This window comes from Cloeon dipterum, chromosome 3, assembly GCF_949628265.1.
Source record: "Cloeon dipterum chromosome 3, ieCloDipt1.1, whole genome shotgun sequence".
In the NCBI taxonomy this organism is placed as follows: domain Eukaryota; kingdom Metazoa; phylum Arthropoda; class Insecta; order Ephemeroptera; family Baetidae; genus Cloeon; species Cloeon dipterum.
Window position 1 is genome coordinate 30386452 of NC_088788.1, and position 22768 is coordinate 30409219.

Here is a 22768-nt window from a genome sequence, read left to right on the forward strand (position 1 = left end):
AACTTGCATAAAATGACCTTTTCAGCCCCAAGTTCTTAAGCTTCCGAGGTAAACAATGGTTGCGTGCTTTGATTGAATTATCATCTAGAAGGGTTATCAGTTGTGCATGTCGACCACTAGGGGGGAGAAGTGTGTAGAAAATAATGATAATACTTTATTCAATATGCGACTCCGTGACGTGCGGGAGTCGCACTTCCTTTTGTTTCATGCGATCCTGATCACATCAGTCAAAGTCGCTGCTTTTAACCCACGAGGCAATGCGTCATCATCGTGAACTCAGCAAACAACCACAAAGACGCGTCCGTTATTTCTGCTGCAAAATCGTACACACCTTAAGTACACGGAAATGAATGTTGTTGCTGTACTGAACGTTATATAGATAGCTTGCTCCAAGAATAGATTACCATGACTCGTGTGCAGCCTTTTCTTTCTGTATTATTTTGTATTATTTGCTCCAATGTTCAGTTTTGTTTTACAATTTATTTAATTTGAGTTTTATTACTAAAATATTATAGTTTAAAAGAAGGACAAAATGAGTTTGGCGTTGTTGGGTAAGATTGATGGCACTGAAATCAATGTTTGGATGATTCTAATTATTAATTAAAAGTAATTGATATGTGGTGACAGCAGTGCAAGAAATTTGAAACGGATTGATTATAAAATAAAAATTGGAATAAATGGTAAAAAGTTTTCCCTTCCCGCGTTTGAAGCTCGAGGTTCTCAGTTCCTTAAAAACTCCAATCGTGGCGCTGGAATCATCGTTTGTGTTACAAAGATTAAAAATCAACGTGTCAGTTGCGCAAGCGACCACTAGATGGCCAGTGACAAGCAATATCTTAAGAAAAAATTTTCAATTGTTTCCGCAATTTTCTATCAAATTACAATTTTGTTAGTTGTTGATAAAGTATCAATATTTAAGTCATTTCATTGTTTTTATTATAAATACATTAACTGTATATTACTAAATTTTACCAGTTATATATTTTAATATAACAAAGTCTATGCAAAATAATAAATGAGTTTGAATTTTAAATTTAATATTATTAAAATTAATATAAAATATTATTTTTATTTAATTCATTTTTAACAAATTTATAGCATATTTTTTATTTTATTTAATAATTAAAACTAAATTAGTTTTATTTTTTTTTAATATGTGCCTCTATGATGTTTTAAAACTTAAAAGTGATAATATTTTTCAAAAAGGGGTGGTCAGCACATGTGTATTATATTATTATTCTATTTCTTAAACTATCAAGATTTGATATACGATTTCAATAAGTCATAACATATATCATGAAAAATTCTAATTTTATTCACTGAAAACACTGAACAAACAAACACTGGCAATGATATACTGGTTGAATCGTTACGCTCCACAATGAGCCGCTAATGTTCTTAATTTGCTACCCAAGTATTGTTTCTATGCTATGTATGTAGGGCTCACGTATATGCGCGTTGGATGAAATCTAAAAGTATACAAAAACACTAGATAGTTCATTTAGCCCTTTTGCTACAAATTTGCCCGCTTTAATTTCATTCTTTTTAATATAAACCTTTAGAAGGGAAAAAACACAAATTTCGTTAATCAGCTAGAATTTATTTCGGTGTGGCAGAGTTACATCTCTCAATATTAAATGCTACAGGAAATAGCTTTGCGCGGACGGCACTGGGCAGGCTGGGTGTGCTTCACTGCTGGACTAAATTGTTGAAGTACTTGCAGTCGGGACTGACTTCGCAAATGAAGTAATCGTCGTCGTTGCACTTATAGTCAATGAGGCGGCCGCCGTTGGTGTGCAGTTCAATGCACGTTTCCTTCGATTCGCCAAAGTCGTTCGGTTGTCCGCTCGACCACCACGTGTCGTCCACGCGGTGGCCCGTCGACCAGTAAAAATGGCCAGGAATGTGTCCGATGTCGCTGCCAGACAACCAGTAGTAATCTATGAATATTGAAATATTACATATAAGAGAATGTTCAGATAACGTAATATTTTTTTTATTTTCAAGTAATAGGAAATATATAAGACCTGAATATTAATCTTAACTGTTTGGGTTAAAAGCTAATTTTGTATTGTCTTTACTGTTTTTAATGGGGGCTGATGCAAATAAGGTTTTCCTCTCCTCCTCCGTCTCTATGCTGGCCAACTGCATGCCGAATCGGTCGCAGAATGCCTTTGCCTTGTACCAGTCAGTCTAAATATAGAGGTTAAAATATTTTCCAACTTTATTAGCATAAAACCATTTATAGATACCTCGACTGTACTGAAGTAGTACTGACCGGATGGAAGGGTCGTCAGAGTGAGGCGACCTGAAAAATGGTATTTAAACGAAATTCTCCTCACGTTTGAAGGATATTACTTGCTTTGGAGCAATCAGAGAGCAATTTGATTTCAATCTGCGAACAAAGTGGAAAGGGATTTAAAAAGCGCTTAATCTAATTTTAGATTTGAAGGATTGTTAAAAAATGAAGTGTAATGATATATGAGCTAAAAGTTGAAGAACGGTATCTCAACTTTATTTAGAAGAAGAAACACCTTTTTAAGGGAATCGGCCGCCCTGCTTAGGAAATTGGTCATTTCTTGACCTCTTACTTGCGACTCGTTTTTCAACTGCTCGATCTGTTTGCCTATGCGCAGCGAGCTTTCTCTCACGTCCTGCGCAAGCGGCTTCACAAGATCCTGAAACCAGTCAGAGAAATTCACTAATTAATTATTGTCTGTCTTGGTTGCGGCCGCAATTTGTCAGACCGTTATAGTTTTGTTCAAATTCTCGATCGTGTCCTCGCGGTGCTTGTCCAGCTCGGTCAATTTTTCATCAGCTCGCGTGAAACGCTGGTTCATTTCGAACATTACACTCGAGTTTAGGGACTACAACATGCGATTTGGTATGGTTGTTGGAGTATGCTAGATTTTAGAATTTTACGTGGAACATTTCTTCAAAACTGTGTTTCTGGATGTCGCGAGCCAGGAGTTTCTTTTCTTCCATCTTTTCCACCTTTTCAGAGAAAACGCTCAGCTTTCGCTCAATGTCAATCACCAGTGGCTCCAGCTTTGACTGAAAATGTTTTTATTCATATTTAAATCTGATGATTTTAAATTTGATGATAAAAATTGGAAATGAACCACTGAAAAAAATCAAATTTTGAGAATCTCACAGTTATTCTAGTTTCCAGACCATCGATGCGCTGATCTTGGGCCATACTCAGCCTTTCATTGACTTGAATCATATCGGTCAGTTTAGCGTAGACGTCACCTAAGATACTGCTCTTTATCTCCTGCGGAAAATAATTAAATGACCTACAGAGAAGAACAAATTATTTAAATTACGGTTAGTCTCGTGTCTAGAAAATTGATCGTAGATGCTTTGTCCTGCTCGAACTTCTTCATGGTCAGCTCAAACTTGCTGTCAAACTTGGAGATGCGATTGGGTAGCTCCTTCAATGCGGAAGAGAGCTCGTTTTCAAACGCCGACAGTTTGTTGCTAATCTCAGCTACTGAGCATTCGCTTCTCAAACCTTCAACCTGCTCCTGTCATGCTCGTATATTAAAATTTTAAACTTAAAAGTTCATTTCTTATACCTTCTCTGAGTCGGAGTCTGTTTTAGGGTGTGCATCGCCTGCTATGTGTCGTAGTATCTTCGCAATTTCGTTCACTTTCTGCTCTAGAGCCAACTTGTACCTAAGAATTGTATACTTGTTTAATTTAGTTCTAATCAATACATTTAAATGAAATAAAAGTTATATATTAAGCATGATTTGGTGATCAGAATCAGAAAAATACGGGTGTAATCTCTTAAGCCGCATTCAATATAAAAATATCAATTGAGAGACAGCGGCAATCACTCACTCTTCAGTCGCCTTTTCGATTTCAGCCTTGAGGAATTCGGTATTGACGGAGCACTGGTCACCGCCAGGTGGGCAGACCTGCGGAAAGGTGAGTCTGAGGTTCCATGGCTAAAATGAGCGTCACTCACGTTAATGGCACGGAGGCCGTCGGCGGCCACCAGAAGGATGAGCAGCAGCGAGCGTCTCGCCTCCATCGCCGTCGTCTGCGGAATGACGGAAAATGCTTCTCTTTCGCGTATTCTTTTTCCCTCCAACCGATTTTTAAATAAATAATTAAATTACCGATCAATCACTTATAGCCTGAATGGAGTGCACCGGTGTGAGCAAAAGCTGGTCGGCAGAGAGTCTCAAGTCATAATAACGACATGTCTGACACTTCCAGAGTAGCGGAACTGCTCTTACTTAGTGCCTTCAGCTTTTGAAATATTTATTTGTTTTATTAACTTCTGACTTTTGAATTTCTAGTTAAACGAAGGGCTGGGAATACATAGCTTTGCACAAAAGGGAAAATACTTAAATGAGATTATAAGTAGAAATCAATTATTGAAAGTGTATCTGAAGCTCAATTGGGGCGAACAGCTGAAACAATAATGTAGAGCCGACTTTACTTTTAAGTCATCTTTAATCCTTCCGTTAAGCTTGGCCACAATGTTACGTGTGCTGTTTCCCCCTTTTTCCTGACTGCATTTCTAAATTGAAAATATTTTTTTCTAAACTAAAATAGTTTTCCACATGGATTCAAATTTTGGTAAAAATTCCAAGCAAAAATGCAAAGAAAGCAATGATTTAGTAAATAACTTTTATTTATTTAAATAGACAAAAGAAAAATTGAGAAAAAATCTTCCACTGTTTGCGTGATCATTTTTTGAATTTTCTGCATCATCCCAGCCACCCTTTCTCATCCAAGGGTCTGTACGTGGTTGATGCAAGTGACGTACTTTTGTTCATACACGGGGTCAAGAGGAGCTCCGCAGCCATAGCCTCCGAGACGGTGGATGCGCGCGAAGTCAGTGCAGTCGACTTGGCCGTCCTGGTTGCAGTCCTGAAATGTTTAATATGTAATTATAATAATCTGCTTTTAAGTGATAAAAAAATCAATTTGTTGACTTACCTGGGAATATTTTGTCATGTACTGCTGCACTGTCAGGGCTGCGCAGTAAGGGTCAACCGTGCACCTCGCGTAAGCTAAAATTAAAAGGAAATATTTACAAATAAATCCGGAATAATATGGTTTAACATTACCTCCATCGGCGCCAGGGTTGTCACCCTGAAGGACTGGTTTGCCAGCGTCCGACCAGTAAGCCCAGGTGATCCTGAAGAGACCGCAAACGTCGCCGCTGCAGGTCAAGGTGCGGTTACAGTTGGAGACGGCCTCACAGATGCAGCCCAAGCACTCGACGCTCAAAGGGCCGGTTTGTTGTGCTGAAAAGTTCAGAGAGTATTAATCTGATAAATCTATAAATATAGTTGGAAGATCAATGGTGTATGAGAGAGAAATAGCTGATTTTGTGGTTTGTTGGATACTAAAGCTCTCTGACTCATTTAATGTGGTTCCCTTCTTGCATAAATTCGACAACGGATTTTGATTGGTGTATATTTTTTTAATTTAAACTTTTCAATCACACCATCTTTAAATAAGTAGCCACAGCATCAATTTTTGACGGGCATCTTATTCAATTCAACAATTTGTCAGCTTAAGAAGCTATCAGAAATGAAAAATGGGAAATTTAAATTAGAAGATTAAAGGATTCAATTTTTTTAAAGAAAAACGTCGCTTCGGCTGAGAAGAGAGAGAGCAAAAGGTCAACGAGTCTGATGGGCACAAGAGTGCGGCCTGGCCAAGGTTCATTAACCTCTGCCGCCGTTATGTACTTGTGCGATTGCAATTGCTGCCATCGGAAAGCTGTTTAGTGCGCCGAAACCAGTGGCCTCCAGTCATAAAAGTGGAGTATTTCCTACGCTTTCCACGCGCTTATTTGAGAACAATAAATTTCGAAACATCAAAGCTATACTCATGTGTTAGTAATTGTCATTGGAGAGGCGCCAATTAAATGTGGTTATAGTCGGCGCGTGCTGCCGCGAATTTCCTCATAGGTCGTTTCCATATTGCTTTATTGGCTGATTTGTTGCGGCTCTGATTACTAATTATTTGTAGTTTTCTCACTGGAATTCCGAGAAGCGTAACGTCGTCTGCCGTCGGTGTCGCCTTGGCTGCTGGCGTTTCGTTACAAAGGTAGTCAAGGTGAACACCTCGTCGCCTTTTAACTGCCTCCTTTATCCGCCTTAATCGTCTTTTTATTTTCACGCCCATGCGACTCTTTTTTAATGCCACCGTTCCAAGAACGAAAGGATCAGACTGAGGAAATTAGATTTAAAATTCCTGAAGGGATTTTCCTCGCTCCTAGCAACAAAAAAAGGACCCGCAGAGACAAAGGAAAAGGAAGGACGTTCTACACATTCCAATTAACTCTTTTGATTGACGTAATTATTTTGTAAATACTACATGGAAACTAAAGCAACAAGATGCACCTTCACATTAAAAAAGCACGTTAAGTAGAATATTTTTAGAAATTTGAAAGGGAGAAAGATTAAATAAGTTAAGTCGAATATTTTATACGTAATATATGTTTACAAATTCTAAAGATTCCTAATTTTATTATTTTGAATTTACCTTAAGTTTAAATTTTCGTTTCTAAAATAAAGAATAGAATTAAAGTTAGAAGCATTCTACATCCAAAATCTTCTTTGCTTTTAAGTAGTGTATTCTAGAAACATCTGAAAATTAATCATTTTGGAAAATTAAAATTATTAAATATATTTTAAGAAAAAGAATCGTACAGAATCACGTTGGAAACAACAATTTAAAATGGTTTACCTGCAGCCAGGGGTGCAAAGAGAGCAAGTGCGAGGAAAAGCGCGGGCACCATGGTATCTTGGTCTGCTCGAGGCGCGAATCGAAACAAAACTGACTCACTCGATCTTTGAGCCATTCCACCGCTCCAGCTTACAGAAGGCGAGGACACCTTGAAGAAGTGGGCTTGGCACTGGTAAACTGTCGTTTTCTTTAATTTATCTATTTTTCTAATATAAAATAGAAAGGCAAGCCGTTTTATCGTTCGAAAAAATATCAATTCATACTCATGCAGAGGCTGTGATGATTCGCTATATATCCGATGATTACGCGTTCATTTAAAAACTGCTACTCTTGTTAGAGGTGATTTAAATTAATCATAAAATATAAGCAGTTTGAAAAATCTTCACATATCGTTTGGATTTGGGATGGTGCAAATCAATTATTGAATGCGAGTTGCATTCCTGACTCTGATTTTAAAAAATTAATTTTATATCATTTTCCTAAATTTAAAGTTCACTAGCACCACGTCAGAGCCCACGTCAAAGAAGGTTCTGGGACTTGAAACAAAGATGAACGGGTTGCTTAACCGGCCGTCTATTCTAGTTATTGCCTGAGTTGTGCGGTGAGTCAGGTCGGCGTGAAAGTGTGCGGGGTCACAGGGCACGCTACTATACAAATTGACGAAACACGCGGAATAAGTCGTGCAATTTGTAGAAACTTCTACTCCCAACGACCTAGCCCACTTTGCCTTGGTGTTTCCAACGAGGAAAATTAACTGGCTAATTAAAAATCTGCTGCTGTAGTGCGCTACCTAAAATTTTGGGGGACAATCAATAAGTTCTGCCTATTCGATTTGTATTAAATATTGAGTTGGAAAAATTACGTTTTCGAAGCGGATGCGCGGCATTAAACTGATGTCATTCTTTATTTGATATAAGTTCAATCGCACCAGGAACCGGTAAGGGAAAAGCCCAGTAGTGTTGACGTGACGAATATAAGAGAAAACCAGCGTAGAGGTGTCTCTCGCCAAACGATCCGCCGGTGAAGGCCGCGCTGCACACTGCCAAGGCTGACTTTTTTGTTAATTATTTTGGCGTCAAACTGCGTTAGAGAATATATCCGTAATTAGAGCAGCCACGCCTTTGCATTGTTCTCGACTACGTCAATTATTAAAATTGCGAGATTAGGTGACGAGAGAATACTATTAACTTTTTTAAGACTGTGAGATTGCGAAAATTTATCCATGCAGTAATAGTCGTCAGCTAATTTCCATACGTTTGGAGTTTGGATAATTCATTAACACGTACTTTACGTTCAAGGAAAACAAATAGTCAGCAACATTAGTTAAAGTTTGATTTTAAGTAACCGTTGCGTCGATTTTGTAATGAAACATAAACTAAATCCTCTCAACTCCCACTTTCTTGATTCCAATTTTAAATTTGTTTTATAGGCACGAAAAGCTTACTAAATATATTTCATACATTCCCATCAGTTCCACCAGCTTCATGCAGTTTTTTTATTATAGAGATCCTGGTCATATGATTAAATTGTTTATTTAAATTTTCGGGAAACAATATTTACAAGATTGTCGTTAGACCTTTTATATCATAAACATCTATTAATTTTACGTCTTCTATGTAAATCCAAAATTATAATTTGGTTTGTTCTTTGTTACAAATTGGACAGAGAGCAGTAGAAATGTGCGTGCGTGGATACCTAATAAAATAACCACATAAAACAAGGATTTTGTTGAGCCACATGCGTCAATCACGACTTTTATGCTTTAACATCATTATATATGATATTGCGATTTGTATATTCTGCTTATTTCTATACAGATCCGTCCCAGTTGCTGCACGCAAGATATAGCGTCTGTCTATAGCAATTTTATATTGACTCACGGCTAAATGATTAAGATTTATTGGAATAATCAAATGGTGTGGAAAAACGCCAAGAGATTAGCAAACCCAGCCACAAGCAGTGTTTCTTGAGTCAATAATTCCTGCATCTATTTCATGCAAACGAGACACATCATACTCATTTATTATAGAAGCTTCTGAAAATTCAGCCCTGTATGCATTATTCGATACAACATAGCTAAAACGGTTTGTGACTGATGTTATCATATGCTCTATTTTACTATTAAATATAAATTGTTGCTGCCACGAGTCAGATTTTAATCGCTTACATAGCAAAATCCCTGTGTTATTACTAAAATTATACGTTGGGATTTCAAGCCAATCAGAAAGAATGACTTAGTCCATAAACTCGGAAGCGGATGAGAGCAAAAAAGCCTTATGGATGGATGTCTCTTTTAAGAGCATTATTTTTATTTGATGATGGTCTAGTAGATCCGTGATGGAAAATATTACAGTGTGAGAAAGGACTCCCCAAGGCGAGCACGCTAAATATTGCGTATTTGAAACGGGCGTGGAGCGTTCAGAAAATCGGGATGAAACTATTACGCTTTAATATTTAAATAAAATTGTTTGTTAGATTTCAGCCGTAAAAAAATTCATGGGCACTTTTTTAATCTGACGATGCAGATACTCCAGAAGTTTCTTAGATTTTGAGATCTTATTTAATTAATCAAATCTAGCAACTCTTTCAGCTCGTTTAAAATATTTGAAGAAAATAAACTACAGCTTTTAAAAATGGTTCAGCCTTATTTGCTATTCAAATATTTGGTGCGTAAGTTAACCTTTGGCCATGACTGGTGGCAATGATATCGTTTGTTGGTGCGTGGCCGGACAATAAAGGAGTTCTGCGTGTGCGATGCGAGGTTTGTTTGCGTCATTCACGACTCACAGTCAAGCACGGCACGCGGGAGAACTCCCGCGAGATTCTCAAGCGATCGTTTTGCTTCATTTTTCCCTTCGCGGAGCTGTCCACGTTCTCCACTTTAGCGCGCACGACCGGACGATTGGTTGTTTTTGTATAACAAGAACAACTCAGTGTCAGTACAAATTTTAAAGAAAAAATTAAAATTATATTGGCGTTTACCTCTGTTGTTTCTAGGTTGGCTCGACAATTAAGAACGATTTATCCGTCATATTTTCCGCTTTCTCTCAACGCCTGCGACTGTAAATCAAAGCGGAGGGTAATAAAATTCAAATCTCATCTCCTTGGCAGCACCTCTAAAATTCGCTTATATGATATCGTATATCGTGAATATTGTGCATATTGTGTGCAATTCAGTCTTTGCTGGAACCAGTTAAATGTTGCAACAGTGATTAAAAGGTCCAAACAGTTAAAAAATCCAGCTTTTTTGCAATAAATTTGTTTCAATATTATATGTTTTTGGCTCGCTTTTTAGACTGAAAAAAAAATAAATTTACTGTTACAACTTTGGCATACATATTTAAAACGATGTAAATTTAGAGTTTCGGTTACAATTATTTTAATCCCAATTTAACAAAATTACTGTAATACTCTTCAGAGAGCAATTTGAATTTTTTGGCAAACGGCTATTATACTCGTTCCCTGATTTACGTCATGAGATAAAAATTGTGCTGGAAATAAATTAAACGTGTCGGCTCATTTTATTGTTGCGATCCTCTCTCGCTGTAATTTACGTAGAAAACTGCGAAAATGCGGACAGATAGAAGAGACGAGTGCGTGACTGGCCGGATGGCCGGGAGCGGAGTCTGAGCGCTTAAAAGGATCTGAATCCAACACCACCTCCGCACTCGATCATCCGTCGCTGACAGGAGCTAGTAACTTGCACGAGATTTTAGACCTGGCTGAAAATGTATTGCAGAGTGGTTTTGTTTTCTGCGTTCTTGGCTTCTTTTGCAGCGGCTTTGCTTATTCCAGAGAGAGGTAAAGTACTTTTATCATATACTTATTCAATCTTTTATTCCTTCTTCATTTTTATTACGCTAGAATGTCCAATGATTTTTTGCAAGTTTTTATTATTAAAATTTTATATTAAAAATATACCCATAAGCAGTTATGAGAAATTAATGAATTTACCAGATTTACATTTTAGCTAGATTTAAATTTCGAGTTTTTGATAAATGATATTAACTGTGTATCTTGGGCGATGGGATTGAAAGATTCGCATAAATATGTGACAAAAACGAATTTATAATTTAATTTTTGTCGCTAAATTTTTAAAGTGGAATAGGGTTTTGGTTGATATTTTGATTTTGTCAGTTCATTGTTCCCATTTTGTATGAACACAACAATTAAATAATTTACAAATGATTTTAACGACTTTATTATAAAAGACTGCTACAGACGGAAATGTTTTACTAAAATGGTTAGACTTAAGATAGAGCTTATTTAAATTCTTAATTCTGAATTTAAAATGGCAATGCCAAATATGCTGCATGTAACCTTCACCATTAAATTTTGGACATTGGAATAAGTATAAATCGGTGCTATTTTCTGTAAGTCGTGGCGCACTTAATCACGTCGTGCCCATCAAAGTTGAATATTGGGTTTGTTGCAGGCCTGGAGGCTGAAATGTCGATTGAGTGTCTGGGCTGCGTGTGCGAGGCGACCACGCGGTGCAACCTCAACTACAACTGCACGCAAGGACTTTGCGGGCCTTTGCTGATCTCGGAGCCGTATTGGTTCGACGCCGGCCGCCCCGTCATCGACGGAGATAACCCAACTTGGACTGGATGTAAGGCTGCCCAACTCAGTTATTATTGTAACAAGGTTGATTTTTATTTTTGACTATTCCAGCTTTCTACAGGTGCGTGACTGACCCTGTGTGTGCTGGAGTCACAGTTAGGAAGTACATGGTGAAATACAGACAGGTAATTATCAATATTTAAGTCCCATAATTCTAATCGAATGCAGATTATAACATATATACATTTTGATTGATCAGATTTGATCTTATAAAGATATCGAATGATCTTTTTCGTTAATATTGCCTCTGAATAGAAGCGCATTACAGTTGAAAAGAAAATGAGGTTTTTTTCTCCAAAACAAGTCGTTTTATATATTAAATTAAAAATTAGACGAATTATATTTAGGAGAAATTGAAGGCATTGGCATTATCAATAAATGTTTATTTTAAAATCAGTAAAGGATATTTTGTTAAATACGTCGAATAAGCATGCATCTTACACGTAGGGCTTAGTCTAATATTTATTTTACAACAAATTACCTCCTCATTTTAATACGACCTGTTTTATTTTTAAGGATTGCAATGGTGATGGAAGAATCGACTGCGAAGACTTTGCTAGGATTCATTACTACGGGGGCTATAAATGCTTCAAGAGCCTTGAAGGAACCAAGTACTGGCGGCAGTTCCGAGAGTGCCGAACCGCCACCAATCAGTTCGGCCAAAAATGATTCTGCTGTATTTACGTTCAAGAAAATAACAACTGATGCGGAGGGAAACAGTTGTTGTTACAATTAAGTCTAATTTATTTTTTCAGTTTTTAATATCAAGTCAGTGAGTGAAATATTTGGAACTGAATAAATTATTTTCTATACATAAACTGAATCTTGCGTTAGAATTATACAATAGCAAAAAATGACCAATACACTTTGCATGTTGAATCTTCCTTTTTAACAAGACGAGAAAAATTGAAAAACTGCACCACCCAGGGTCTGTTTTATATTATATTAATACACGATTCGTGCATGCATCGACCTACTTTACTAGAGAGAAGAGGCCTCTGCAGGAGAAGTGGCAAACTTAAATCGGTTTTCGCATTGCTGCTAGGTGGGGCCACTATAAAGTGTCGAGTCGATCCAATATACAATAATTTAAATATGCTACTGTGATTTTAACAAAATTATAAACTTGGGTGCCTAAAATTCTTTAAAAAAGGTAGACAATTAACTTGTTTGGAAGAATTTAATACCAAATTTTAAATAAGTTTCTGACCATATTATAATTATATATTATATACCGTTGAAATGCAGCAAGTACGTTTCATGTAGCTTTAAATAAAACAAAACAAAATAATTCATGTACAAAAAGTTAAAATCTTTTAACCCGTAATTATTCTCTTCCTTATGGCGTTGGTTTAAATATGCAGTATTTCACTTGAGCAGTGTCCGATAAGGGGGTGAAACGGGGCTGTGGGGTGGGTGGGTGGGTGGGGTGAGTAATGCGTGCGCGCAGGAGACGGCGGTAATTAATGGGCAGTGCGACCGGGCGCTAATTTGCATGCCGCTTGCCCACTAATTTATTCTGGGAATTAAATCCCGAGAGCAACCAGTGGCTTTGGTGTTTATTCAGATCAGATGCAAAGTCACACGCCTCGGCACCGAGAGCAAAGAACAAGAAGCGTGCTTGCGTGCTCTGGTCGAAACGAACTTCTTGCGCGCGCGGGCTTCCTGTTCTGTTTGCTGCTCTCTTCGCCCTCCCGAGAGCCGAGCCCACTCTGGAAATTCAATAAAATCCTCGACGCCGCCCGCCGACTTTTCATTTCAGGGGGACCATTCAAACGAAAAAAAAATAAAACGAGTCTTGTTCGCTTGTAGGCGTGAAATGACAAATGAGGCTTGCATTTAATAATTACGCCCTAATTAATCAATTAACAGTTTCGTAAGATGTGAAAGAATGTCTTGTAAAATACAGAGTCTGTTTGAGTTTTTTACCAGTGGCGCTACTTGAATTCAATTGAGAAGGCCTTTTTGCCAGAATTGAGATAGATTTAAGCTGAAATTAAAAATCGTTATTTTACTGATTTGTCATTATTATGAATTACAAAAGCCATTTTAAGAAGTTAAAGGAAAATTTTGTGTTAATTACATATTGCGCAGATTGTGAACCATAATATAGAATAACCCTGCTTGTTAACCACAGTACGTTTAGCATAGATTTTTCACTTCAATTTTTTTCTTTAGGCCACAATGTGCGGATTTTTTAAATTGACAATGAGAGTGAGAACAAATAAAAAATATAATTCTTATAAGCGTCAAATTTTTAGCTAAACTAACTATTATTTTTTTTTAAATTTTAAATAAAGTTTTAAACAGAAGAAATATAGTTGTACCTTTCCCTCACGAAGCCCATCTTGATATACGCGTACTTCCAGCGTGGCACCCGAACACGCAGGCAAACACATTGAAAGTGGAGAGAGTGCAGAAATAGGCTTTGCGCTGATCTACGGACGACGACGATCGCTGCCGCCTCAAGAGGCAAACATTATGCCAATCAACCTGTAACTGAGGTACACGTACCTGAACCTTTTCAAGAAATGTGAGGAAGGTGCGATTGACTTTTAACGACCAAGAGCGCATCATCGAAAGGAGGAAGGTGCGAACGACTTGCACCAAAGGTCTGCAGCAGCAGCCAGTGCGCAGTGATTTTTCTGTGAGTTGGGTTGTAGGGTGTAATGAAAACAATTCCTCTTATGGCTTCATGTATTTGTAGAATTTGAACCCAATTTGGGTTCAGTCACGGTTAACACGGCGAGCCGGAGGTTGCCCTTCAAACTAACCAACGCAGTGCGCGGTGGTTATCTCAAAATTATGAGCACTATGGTTAATTCACCTACACACGCCTCACACGCTCAATTGCTGAAGGTCGAATGACACAGCTCGCACTGTTGTTGGCACAGGTAAAGCATATATGCGGGTTGCGCTCGCTCACCACCAGCAACGCAGGTTGCCTAGGCCGCCATAAGTGTAGTAAAACCGTGGAACGCCCTGCCACCTGAACTTAAGGACTGTACCGTGGCCGGATTTCCCTCCCTGTGCAAAAAGCATGTGTGACAAGTTTTCAGTGATTAATATTTTAGTTCTTTTCCAAATAATATGATATTGTTAATATATGCATATCAAATTAAATTTAAAAACTAAATTTTAGTAAAAAATATTTTGAATTTACAGAACAATCAGACACTAATGAAGAATTAGCCTAAATTCTGCGCTTCCTTAGCAAATTCGCAATTTCCTTGGCACCGATCGCTCGTCTGTTTCGTTTCAGTTTGTCTACATTTCTCTCTTGGATCGCCATTTGCATGCTAAATCCGCCACTGAGTGGAGCTTTGATTATATTGCGGCGCGAATTTGCTCGTCGTCGTCAGTGGCGCGAATTCGCGGGGAGTCATTAGTGCCTGGTGTGAAATCTTTGCGACGAGAGTGAGAAAGAAGGTTCCGAGCGAGTTGGCCGGAAAAAAAGCATCTCGCACGTGCAATAATTGGGCTATTAATTAATTAGCGCGCGCTTTTCGCGGCAAATCGAGCGCACGCGGTGGCTGCCAGGCCGCGAGTAATTAAGCCGCTAATTGACTGGTTTCGAGTCGCGCGGATACGGGTGGCCCTCTTGTTTCGTTCGCCTTCTATCTCGATGCACTCGAGCCGCGAGCGGCGAAACCTTCTGGAAGAACACTTTTTATTTATTTTTCCAACACACGTATATATAGTATTGCATTCTATGTAAATAAATTACAAATTGAGACCGAGCGAGCGAGCACGCCAACCTGTTTCAGCACGACAGACTCATTGCCAAGTCGATTCAAAGCCGTTCAGCTCATTTTCCACTTGAGCTCGTAATTTGGGGTTTCGCTCCGCTTACCCGACGTATCACCTTGCAAAGACGAATTGAAGTTTCAATGCATTTGCGAGAAAAGTTAATAAGACGCTGGTGACCCGCGAAGAAACGAAATTCGGCTCGTTTCTCGCAAGTTTTAAATCAGCTTTTTTCCCCGCGGGTTTTGCACAAAGCGACGGCAATTAGGAATCTGCAAAATCCTATCGATATAGCTATACGACAGCATGTCTTCTTTCCTGCTTAAGGACGGAAATGAATATTTTTTTACTTCTAATATAAATGAATCATTTTTAAGTAAAAAATATTCCAAAAGTTTACACTGCCAAACTGACTTTAAATTTTTATGTAATGCTATTGGCAATATCGAGTTTTATAGGATACTCGACGAATATTTTTCTGTTAACTGATTTATCTTGCCATCCGAACAAGCAAATGAGAAATATTCGTGATCGTCAACTACACGGTGAAACCAATTTTAGAGAAATTTTAATTTATTAATTGTTAAATTTGAACCTTATTGGCATATGAAGGACATGGCCTATCTAAGATTTCGTCAAAAATTTTTTTTTCGCTAAGTCAGACATTTACTGGCATTGTCAATATTGAATAATCCGAAAACATATTTTTTGTGGCAGAATCTGTGGAGCAAATATTCCGAAAAAACTTGCGTCAAGTGTGCATACATCATGTTCACATTTCCATGTTAATGATGGTTGAGTGTTCTCGAAAAATTCCCCATTCACTTGAAATGATATTCGAAGCGTAGGACAAAAATGCAGCATTTATTTTACTTGTAAATTAGTTCGGCTGCAGGCTCAAGGGGTCGTAACTTGTTGAGTTTGGCGTCGGGCGAGAAACGGGCGCGCGCACGTGTTCGATCTGATTAGTTTTCTCATTATTATGCGGCGCGCTGTATGATAATTATTGCGCGTGAGCCTTACTCCATCTCGCGAATAAATTTATTCAGAAACACACTGTTGCTAGCTCAGAGAAGGAACCTTGAAAGCGGAAATTATGATGCCCTGATTCTCATATAGTAGAGCTAAAAAAGCTAAACGATTTATTATATACCTATGAGAAAGGACGAAGAGAAAAATTAATAAGTATACACCGCAAAATAAGAGCTAACAATTCTGCTGCAGCCATGAAAAGTACAGTTTTTTTAGAGATAAATATTTTTTCACTGAAATAAATTTTGTTTTACCAGTGGGAACCAAAGCATACTTAAAAAAACTGTTGTGATTAATTGATACGCTATATCGGAGATCGAAGCTTAATTTTTTGTTTTCAGAAACTAACCCGATAATGGTTTTTAATAATGTATTGATTGCTCTTCGGCGAATTGAAAGAGTTTTTTTTCTTCTTTAACGAAGAGAGAATATTTCAATGGCTCAGCTCTGTGTGGATTTTATAAAAAGAATGGTTGCCTTAAGGTTAAAAAAGGAAAAAACAAAAATTGTCTCTCGTAGGAGACAGTTTGGCAGTTTCAAACCTTTCGGCTAAACAAAATCCGTATTACATAATTGACTACAGATTATTTTTAAATCAAACTTTTTCATTCCATGAATTTAAAATAAATGACCAACGGGGAAAGGTTATTTAATATTTTGCAGCGGCGGAGCAACGTTGTATTGGGTTGAGCAACTTTGGAGAAAAATCGTTGATGCTACTCTCGCAGTCAGGGTGAACGGTGCTCGCCACTTTTTGCTTTCCGGTCGGGGGTCGGGGGTGGAAGAGCGAGAGAGCCCTTTTCTGGGCGCGTCGGGATGCGCGCGCGGCGGATGGGCTTTGTCGGCGGCGGCGGCAGCGGAAAGTCGATGCCTGGGCGGGCCGGCGATGAGCATGAGGAGAGCGAAAACGCGCAGATACAGGGACGAGCAGGCCGGGGAGAGGGGCGCCGCTGACTCGCTCGCCGCGCGCGTATTGATCGCCGCCGCCGCCGTCGTCGTCCTCGTCGTCCTCCTCTGTGTGTGTGTACATATTTACGGACGGGGTGGAATCTGCCAAGAGGCTCACCCTGCGCCGCGTGTATTGATTTCCCCACCGAGTAGCATCCGCTTCTCTCTCTCATCCTCTCCCACCCCCTCCGCCCCTGCGAATCGCGCGACAGCACCTGCAGTGTAGACACCTTTCTCTGCAGAATTATGCCGCAGCGAGTCGAGAGAGAAAGAGTCGTTGAAGGAGCTAGAACAAAAGGGTTGGTTTCGTTGCGTGCGACCATTTTGCCCAGCCAGGGCCTCTACGAACGAGACCTTTTGATTTTGAAAGACTATTATGTTATTTGCAGCGACCAGGTTGCAAAGGCCTATGCTATAAAATTTGATTCACTTAGATCAAGGATACATTTTTAAGCTGTGAAATTTACAGCACCAAAGAACCAAAAAAATTGAACACTTTGATAGAAGATGGCAATCCAACGAGGCCAATAATAACAGAAATAAAAACTTGGGATGTGGAAATTATCTTATTCAATAAAAGGACGCAAATCCTTTGCATTAAACTGGTTCCTCCGTGGAACCATCATTTCTGTTTATGTACCTAACATATAAAAAGAAAAATCAGTGTGCTCCAGAAGTCGTTCTGTTGAAGCACCTGACTGGAGCAAAGGTAACCCGACATGCAGGTAGCATACCCGGCACGGCGGTCACCATGCTTAAAGCTCTAATTATAAGTGATAGGCCCAGTTCTTTGAAGTGTGAAGTCTCACAGTTGCTCTTGTACTGCCTTGTACCGAGGTCTTGTAACAAAACTCTAGAGGATCGTTCAGTGAAAATATCTCACGCATGCTAGAGAAGTGCAGCCTCACAAATTTGGTTAATTAATTCTAAAAATTTAAGTTGATTGGACTCTCTGATTGTTGAAAACGATTGACTGCGGAATCATTGGGTGCGAGATAAAAAAAGAAGCAAAATCTAGTCAAAATTTCCTCCGACGTGAATTTTACTGTTACAGGTAATGAAAAGTACACTACTGATGACGGGCAGTGGCTGTCCTGAACAAGATGATGATGAGATATATTTTCTATTTCTGCTTGCCCTCCTACTCTAAAAGTCAAAATGCGTCGAAAAAAGGTAATGTTGATATAATTTTTCCGTTAAATTTCCTGTGTTTGATTTTTTTCTAAAAACATTTTCAACGGTACAAGCATGCACTTTCTTAGATGAAGGATAAATACAAATTTCGAAATCAAATACCCGATTGTCGGGATTCGGTTATACTTTCAAGAATTTTGCTCTTTACACATATTGATTTACTCTTTTTGCTTGAGAGTATCAAAATCAAAAGCTTCAATGTTTAAAAAGCCATCTGTAAACGCAATGAAATACACATTTGAGACACCAACAAAAAGTCAGCTCCTTTACCATTGGCTTTTAAACGAGGATTAGCAATCAGGAGGGCCTGCTAGACTTATTTTGGGACTGGATCGCCCCGCCCTTTAATATCTGTTTGTGTGAATGGAGGATCCTCGGGAAGACACCCGACCATTTTCGTGCGGCCGGAGATGAGCACCGTGCAATTATTTGCGCATGGCGTCTTCCAATGGGGTGGCAGCGAGTTCAGGGGTTGGTCGAGCGGCGTCGGTGTCATCCCCTTTGTGCCTCGAACCGCGGTGATCATTGGCGGGGATGAGCACAGTGTCCTGTCTGCCGGCGCATCCTTACTCCCTCCAATCCGCAGTTTTGCCGGCCTGAAAGCGGCGGCGCCACCCCCGCCGCCTCCGGGCCTCCGAGCCAGCTAGCGAGATGTTCGGGGAGCGATCCCCTTGCTGTTCGCTATGCTTGGACGAGCAAAGCAGCCGGAGAGAGAGAGGAACTTTTGCCAGAAATAAAAAGCAGCAGAGCGGCGTGGATCGATCCAACCGCTCTCTTTTCGTCGAGAAGCACGCCCGGATAACAACTTATTTATAGTCTCTCTCTCTCTCTCTCCCTCCTTGGTGGAAGAGAGGAGCGAGCTCCCTTCAGATGTACTTTTCTTCTCATTCTTTGCTTTTCCCTGGCTCCCTTTCGAGTTGCAGCGAATTGGCCAGGCCTATTGGTGCTACTGCCTGAGAGCGTCTCATTTCATTGCAACGCTCCAATGAAGTCAATCCACTTCTCGCTGGAGATTTGCGATGGAATCGCTTTTGAATTCTGATCTTGGATTTGCGTACAGCTCTAGAATTTCTATAGCCATTCGATTCTTGACATTTTTTATACGTTTCCCGAGAAAACGGGCAGAAATGGTTTTGTTAAAATTGCATAACCAAAGCGGCCATACAATTTTTATAAGGGCCTGGCGACATTCGTGCAAGATTTTATGGTTAATTCGGGATTATCGAATTTTTTTTTACTTTAAAATGTTATATCGATGCGTAACCAGTTTGGCAAAACATGGACACAAAAGAATAACGTTAATGTAGTGAATATAAAGCTTAATAGTTCAAGAAAAGCTATAACTGAGATCTCTTATTAAAAATTAGAGCAAATGATGGAAAAAATCTTTTGGTTTTAAATTCAAATAACTGCGACGCATCAAAATCCCCTCCCTGTACAAACAGTTCTTTTGGTGCAATTTTTTAAGTGTTTGTTCGGTGCAGTTAATTTTACTAACTAAGTGTAGCACATGACAATGTGGACTCAATTTTTTATTTCACGTGTCTACGCACTTATTGTTTGCCATACATGCATATTATGTTCAAAGAAAGTATTTTTTTTATTTAATATTTCAAATCATGAAGAACAATAAACAACAAAGTAACAAATTTAACTTTTCCTTTCAAATTTTAGCTAAACGTTTATTAGAAACGAATTTCCCCGAATCAGTTTAATTTGTACCATGCTTGTAGAAGCACAAAGTTAAAAGCTTAATTTAGCTTAAGAATAAACCAACTTAGCACACACTATGCCTTTGAACTTAATAATTCTTGGAAAAGCACGCTCCCTTATATTTTTGGCATTTTAGGTGTGGAGCATGGAGCAGGAGCCGCCTGCGAAACACGGTGCTATGCAACCCCCTCGACACCTGAATCGCGCCGGTTGCCTTCCCAGCCTGTGAAATTCGTCCACTTGTCCGTTGGTGCGTGCGTAGCGTGGGTGCAAGCAGGCAAAAGCGTCAAACAAACACTCACTCGTCGCACTCGCTCACTTCTTCCTTTTCGCGGCTTTTTAACCGCGTTTTTCTGCACGCATTTTCCGCGTTTGAGAACACACGCAGCCGGGAAAGCTTTGAGCAGACCAAATTAGCTGACAGGCCATTGTGGCCGCCGACAATGGCTAATGAGAGAAAAGAGATTCTCGTTTCTGCATCGCTCGCCACTCCAGCACCGCCCGCTTTTCCGAGCCAGCGAACACTTTTTTATCTTCTCTCCCGAGCGCAAAACGAAAGTGCGGAGGAAAGGTTATAATAGTGAAGTTAGAGGTTTTCTTTCGAACAAAATGTATTATTAATTGAAAAATTAGCAGAAACAAACCATGGTTTGTATCGCCGTCAAAGGAATTTCTAGAAATCTTCATCTCAGCTTTAAGGATGTCAAGAGGAGAACCACGTAGGTGCGGTTGGAAACCTATCGTCTCTGATCTCTTGCGTAGGCTCCAAACATTACAGTTCTCAGCAGCGGCTTTTGTTATTATTTTCACCGAGACGATTCAAGATAATTGGCAAGCGCGCCCCGAAAGTGCTCTTTTGACACGCGAACTGGAAGCCAAAACTCGCGTGTTTCGCATCTTTCTTCATCTGTAGACCGGCTGTTGATCGAGCATTGCGAAATTTTGGCCGAAGAAAAAGGACCTGTTCCGTGTTCGTGGGCGGAAAATTTTTAAACAAATGCCGCACCGACTCACACGATACCCGCATGAAATTTATTTAATGCTCCACCGGAAGTCGTAACTGTAAAAGCAGCCTCAAAATAGCAGCTTTCAAATTCACTTAAACTTAAGTTTTCTTCTACCGGGCGCGGCCTTGAATCGGTCGCGATTTTTTCTTCGGCGAGAAGGAGCGATTAGAGAGGGAAGCAGAGAGTGCGGCCGAGGGGGCGGCGGGAGGCAGGGTGACTCGCGAGTATCAGGGGTCGTGCATCGGAGGACAAGAAGTGGACACGCAAGCAGATGGGGGACATTTGATAGCGTAATTATCGCTCGCTCGGCTCCAAGTCGAGCGAAAGGGCAACTCTTGGAAATATTGCATGCGGCCAAAGATGGCCAGATAAACAACGCAACCCGCAATTCATCATAAAACTCGAGCGCGCGCACTTTATCTGATCTCATTAGACGAACCGCAGCGGTGGCGAGCAGGAAGAAAATTCACTCGCCTTCCCTTCCTTCTTTGCAAACACCAAAGCAACTGGCTGCTCAGCGACCCAAACACTGACTGGCCTTGAAATTGGATTATTTACAACAGTTTCAATATTTCGAATCTGGAAAACGTCACTTTTAGGATGCACGTAGGCTTGCAAGCCTTACAATTGAATATCTTAAAAATATCTAGCTTGTTGAGAAATAAAACATAAATTTTTCTCTCTCGATGAGAAATAAAATTATTTGATTTTTCAGATGAATAAATAAGCCACTTATTTATTTCGTGTTAAAAAATAAATACTATAGGCTTGAAAAGATTTACATTCAAATATTTAAATTTTAAATTTTGTTTGTCAAATAAAATTTAATTGTTTTTAAAAGAAATGTATTTAATAAGTATTCAACTTAAAAAAGGTTTGCATTCATAAGCTCAAACACTCCAATTCAATTTGTGAACATAAATAAATATATTGGTGTTTTATTCTTCTTGGAAGCCTAAAATAATTTATATCTTAACTCAAGCTGTGCAATAATAATGAAAATTTTCTCTTCCACTAGCATCGTTTAAAAGATAAATTAAATAAAAAATCAAATTAACTTTCTCGATAAAACAGTAATGCGATTTGTTTAAATCAAATTAAGATTTAATCAACCTGTCTCTAATAATTGTTATTACCAGACGTACTAGACCAAATTTACTGTTGCGTAGGTATTATAGCCAAAAGTTTTCACGCGCAATGAGAAAAGAGTTGCCTATTTGCTGCATGCAAATCAATTTAAACTTGCGCAGTAAACTAAAAGAGCGTAGCTGTAAAAGACCCTCAGCAAGAATAATGCGATTTCATCGATTGGAAGTGAGATAAGGCCGTGGCGGCGGTTAAAAGTCGAGTGTCCGTCGAGGGGGTGCGTGGAGGGCCAAGGGGCGGGGGTTAATTAAGCGCCGTCGGGGTGCAATTACATACACACACTCACGGCGGATAAATATTTTAATTGGCCTGGCGCGCTGGCGAGATCTATCGCTGCTGCGGCCGCTTCCATCAAAGCCGCCGCACATTTTTCCATTTCATTTTTTTCCTCGAGCACAGCGTCGTACGTGTCACGCGAAAGAGACCACGCGACGAGAGGAAGTGACCTCGCAGCTCGCGGAAAATATCATGTCTGCTGGCAAGATTTGTCACCGCGATTGCCTCCTTTCTATTCCGAAACACATACACACACATGTATCATGAATATGTGTCCGACGAAATTGCCGCAGCAATTGTGCCGAATTTGAATCGAGATACATTTAATTTCGGCGGCTCGCATCGTCCTTATGTTTATTTGA

General features: G+C 39.4%; 3 protein-coding genes across 3 annotated transcripts; 1 reads left to right on the forward strand and 2 right to left on the reverse strand.

The window, feature by feature from the left end:
- Positions 1–1618: 1618 nt before the first annotated feature.
- LOC135938371 (CD209 antigen-like) lies at positions 1619–4039 on the reverse strand. Its single transcript, XM_065481989.1, has 12 exons — positions 3974–4039; positions 3847–3923; positions 3579–3678; positions 3327–3527; positions 3155–3274; positions 2923–3054; positions 2748–2867; positions 2514–2678; positions 2359–2395; positions 2253–2308; positions 2082–2193; positions 1619–1940 (listed from the first exon to the last, which is right to left on the reverse strand). The coding sequence occupies exons 1-12, from the start codon at positions 4037–4039 to the stop codon at positions 1690–1692; spliced, it is 1437 nt and encodes a 478-aa protein (XP_065338061.1). The 3' UTR covers positions 1619–1689.
- Positions 4040–4627: 588 nt separating this feature from the next.
- On the reverse strand, positions 4628–6854 carry LOC135940393 (lysozyme-like). Its single transcript, XM_065485261.1, has 4 exons — positions 6721–6854; positions 5088–5267; positions 4957–5030; positions 4628–4887 (listed from the first exon to the last, which is right to left on the reverse strand). Exons 1-4 carry the CDS (start codon positions 6833–6835, stop codon positions 4744–4746), a joined length of 513 nt encoding a protein of 170 aa, XP_065341333.1. The 5' UTR covers positions 6836–6854; the 3' UTR covers positions 4628–4743.
- Positions 6855–10212: 3358 nt separating this feature from the next.
- LOC135939546 (lysozyme-like) lies at positions 10213–12166 on the forward strand. The gene is made up of 4 exons (XM_065484011.1): positions 10213–10521; positions 11156–11332; positions 11395–11468; positions 11860–12166. Exons 1-4 carry the CDS (start codon positions 10449–10451, stop codon positions 12010–12012), a joined length of 477 nt encoding a protein of 158 aa, XP_065340083.1. The 5' UTR covers positions 10213–10448; the 3' UTR covers positions 12013–12166.
- Positions 12167–22768: the final 10602 nt, after the last annotated feature.

Coding starts and splice junctions, on each gene's coding strand:
- LOC135939546 (XM_065484011.1), top strand. CDS start 10,449: ATGTATTGCAGAGTGGTTTTGTTTTCTGCGTTCTTGGCTTCTTTTGCA. Junction 11,333..11,394: donor TAACCCAACTTGGACTGGAT/GTAAGGCTGCCC, acceptor TGACTATTCCAG/CTTTCTACAGGTGCGTGACT. Junction 11,469..11,859: donor ACATGGTGAAATACAGACAG/GTAATTATCAAT, acceptor TTTATTTTTAAG/GATTGCAATGGTGATGGAAG.
- LOC135938371 (XM_065481989.1), bottom strand. CDS start 4,039: ATGGAGGCGAGACGCTCGCTGCTGCTCATCCTTCTGGTGGCCGCCGAC. Junction 2,679..2,747: donor ATTTGAACAAAACTATAACG/GTCTGACAAATT, acceptor GACTGGTTTCAG/GATCTTGTGAAGCCGCTTGC. Junction 1,941..2,081: donor ATCAGCCCCCATTAAAAACA/GTAAAGACAATA, acceptor CAATATTCATAG/ATTACTACTGGTTGTCTGGC.
- LOC135940393 (XM_065485261.1), bottom strand. CDS start 6,835: ATGGCTCAAAGATCGAGTGAGTCAGTTTTGTTTCGATTCGCGCCTCGA. Junction 5,268..6,720: donor CTTTGCACCCCTGGCTGCAG/GTAAACCATTTT, acceptor TGAACTTTTCAG/CACAACAAACCGGCCCTTTG. Junction 4,888..4,956: donor ACATGACAAAATATTCCCAG/GTAAGTCAACAA, acceptor TAAACATTTCAG/GACTGCAACCAGGACGGCCA.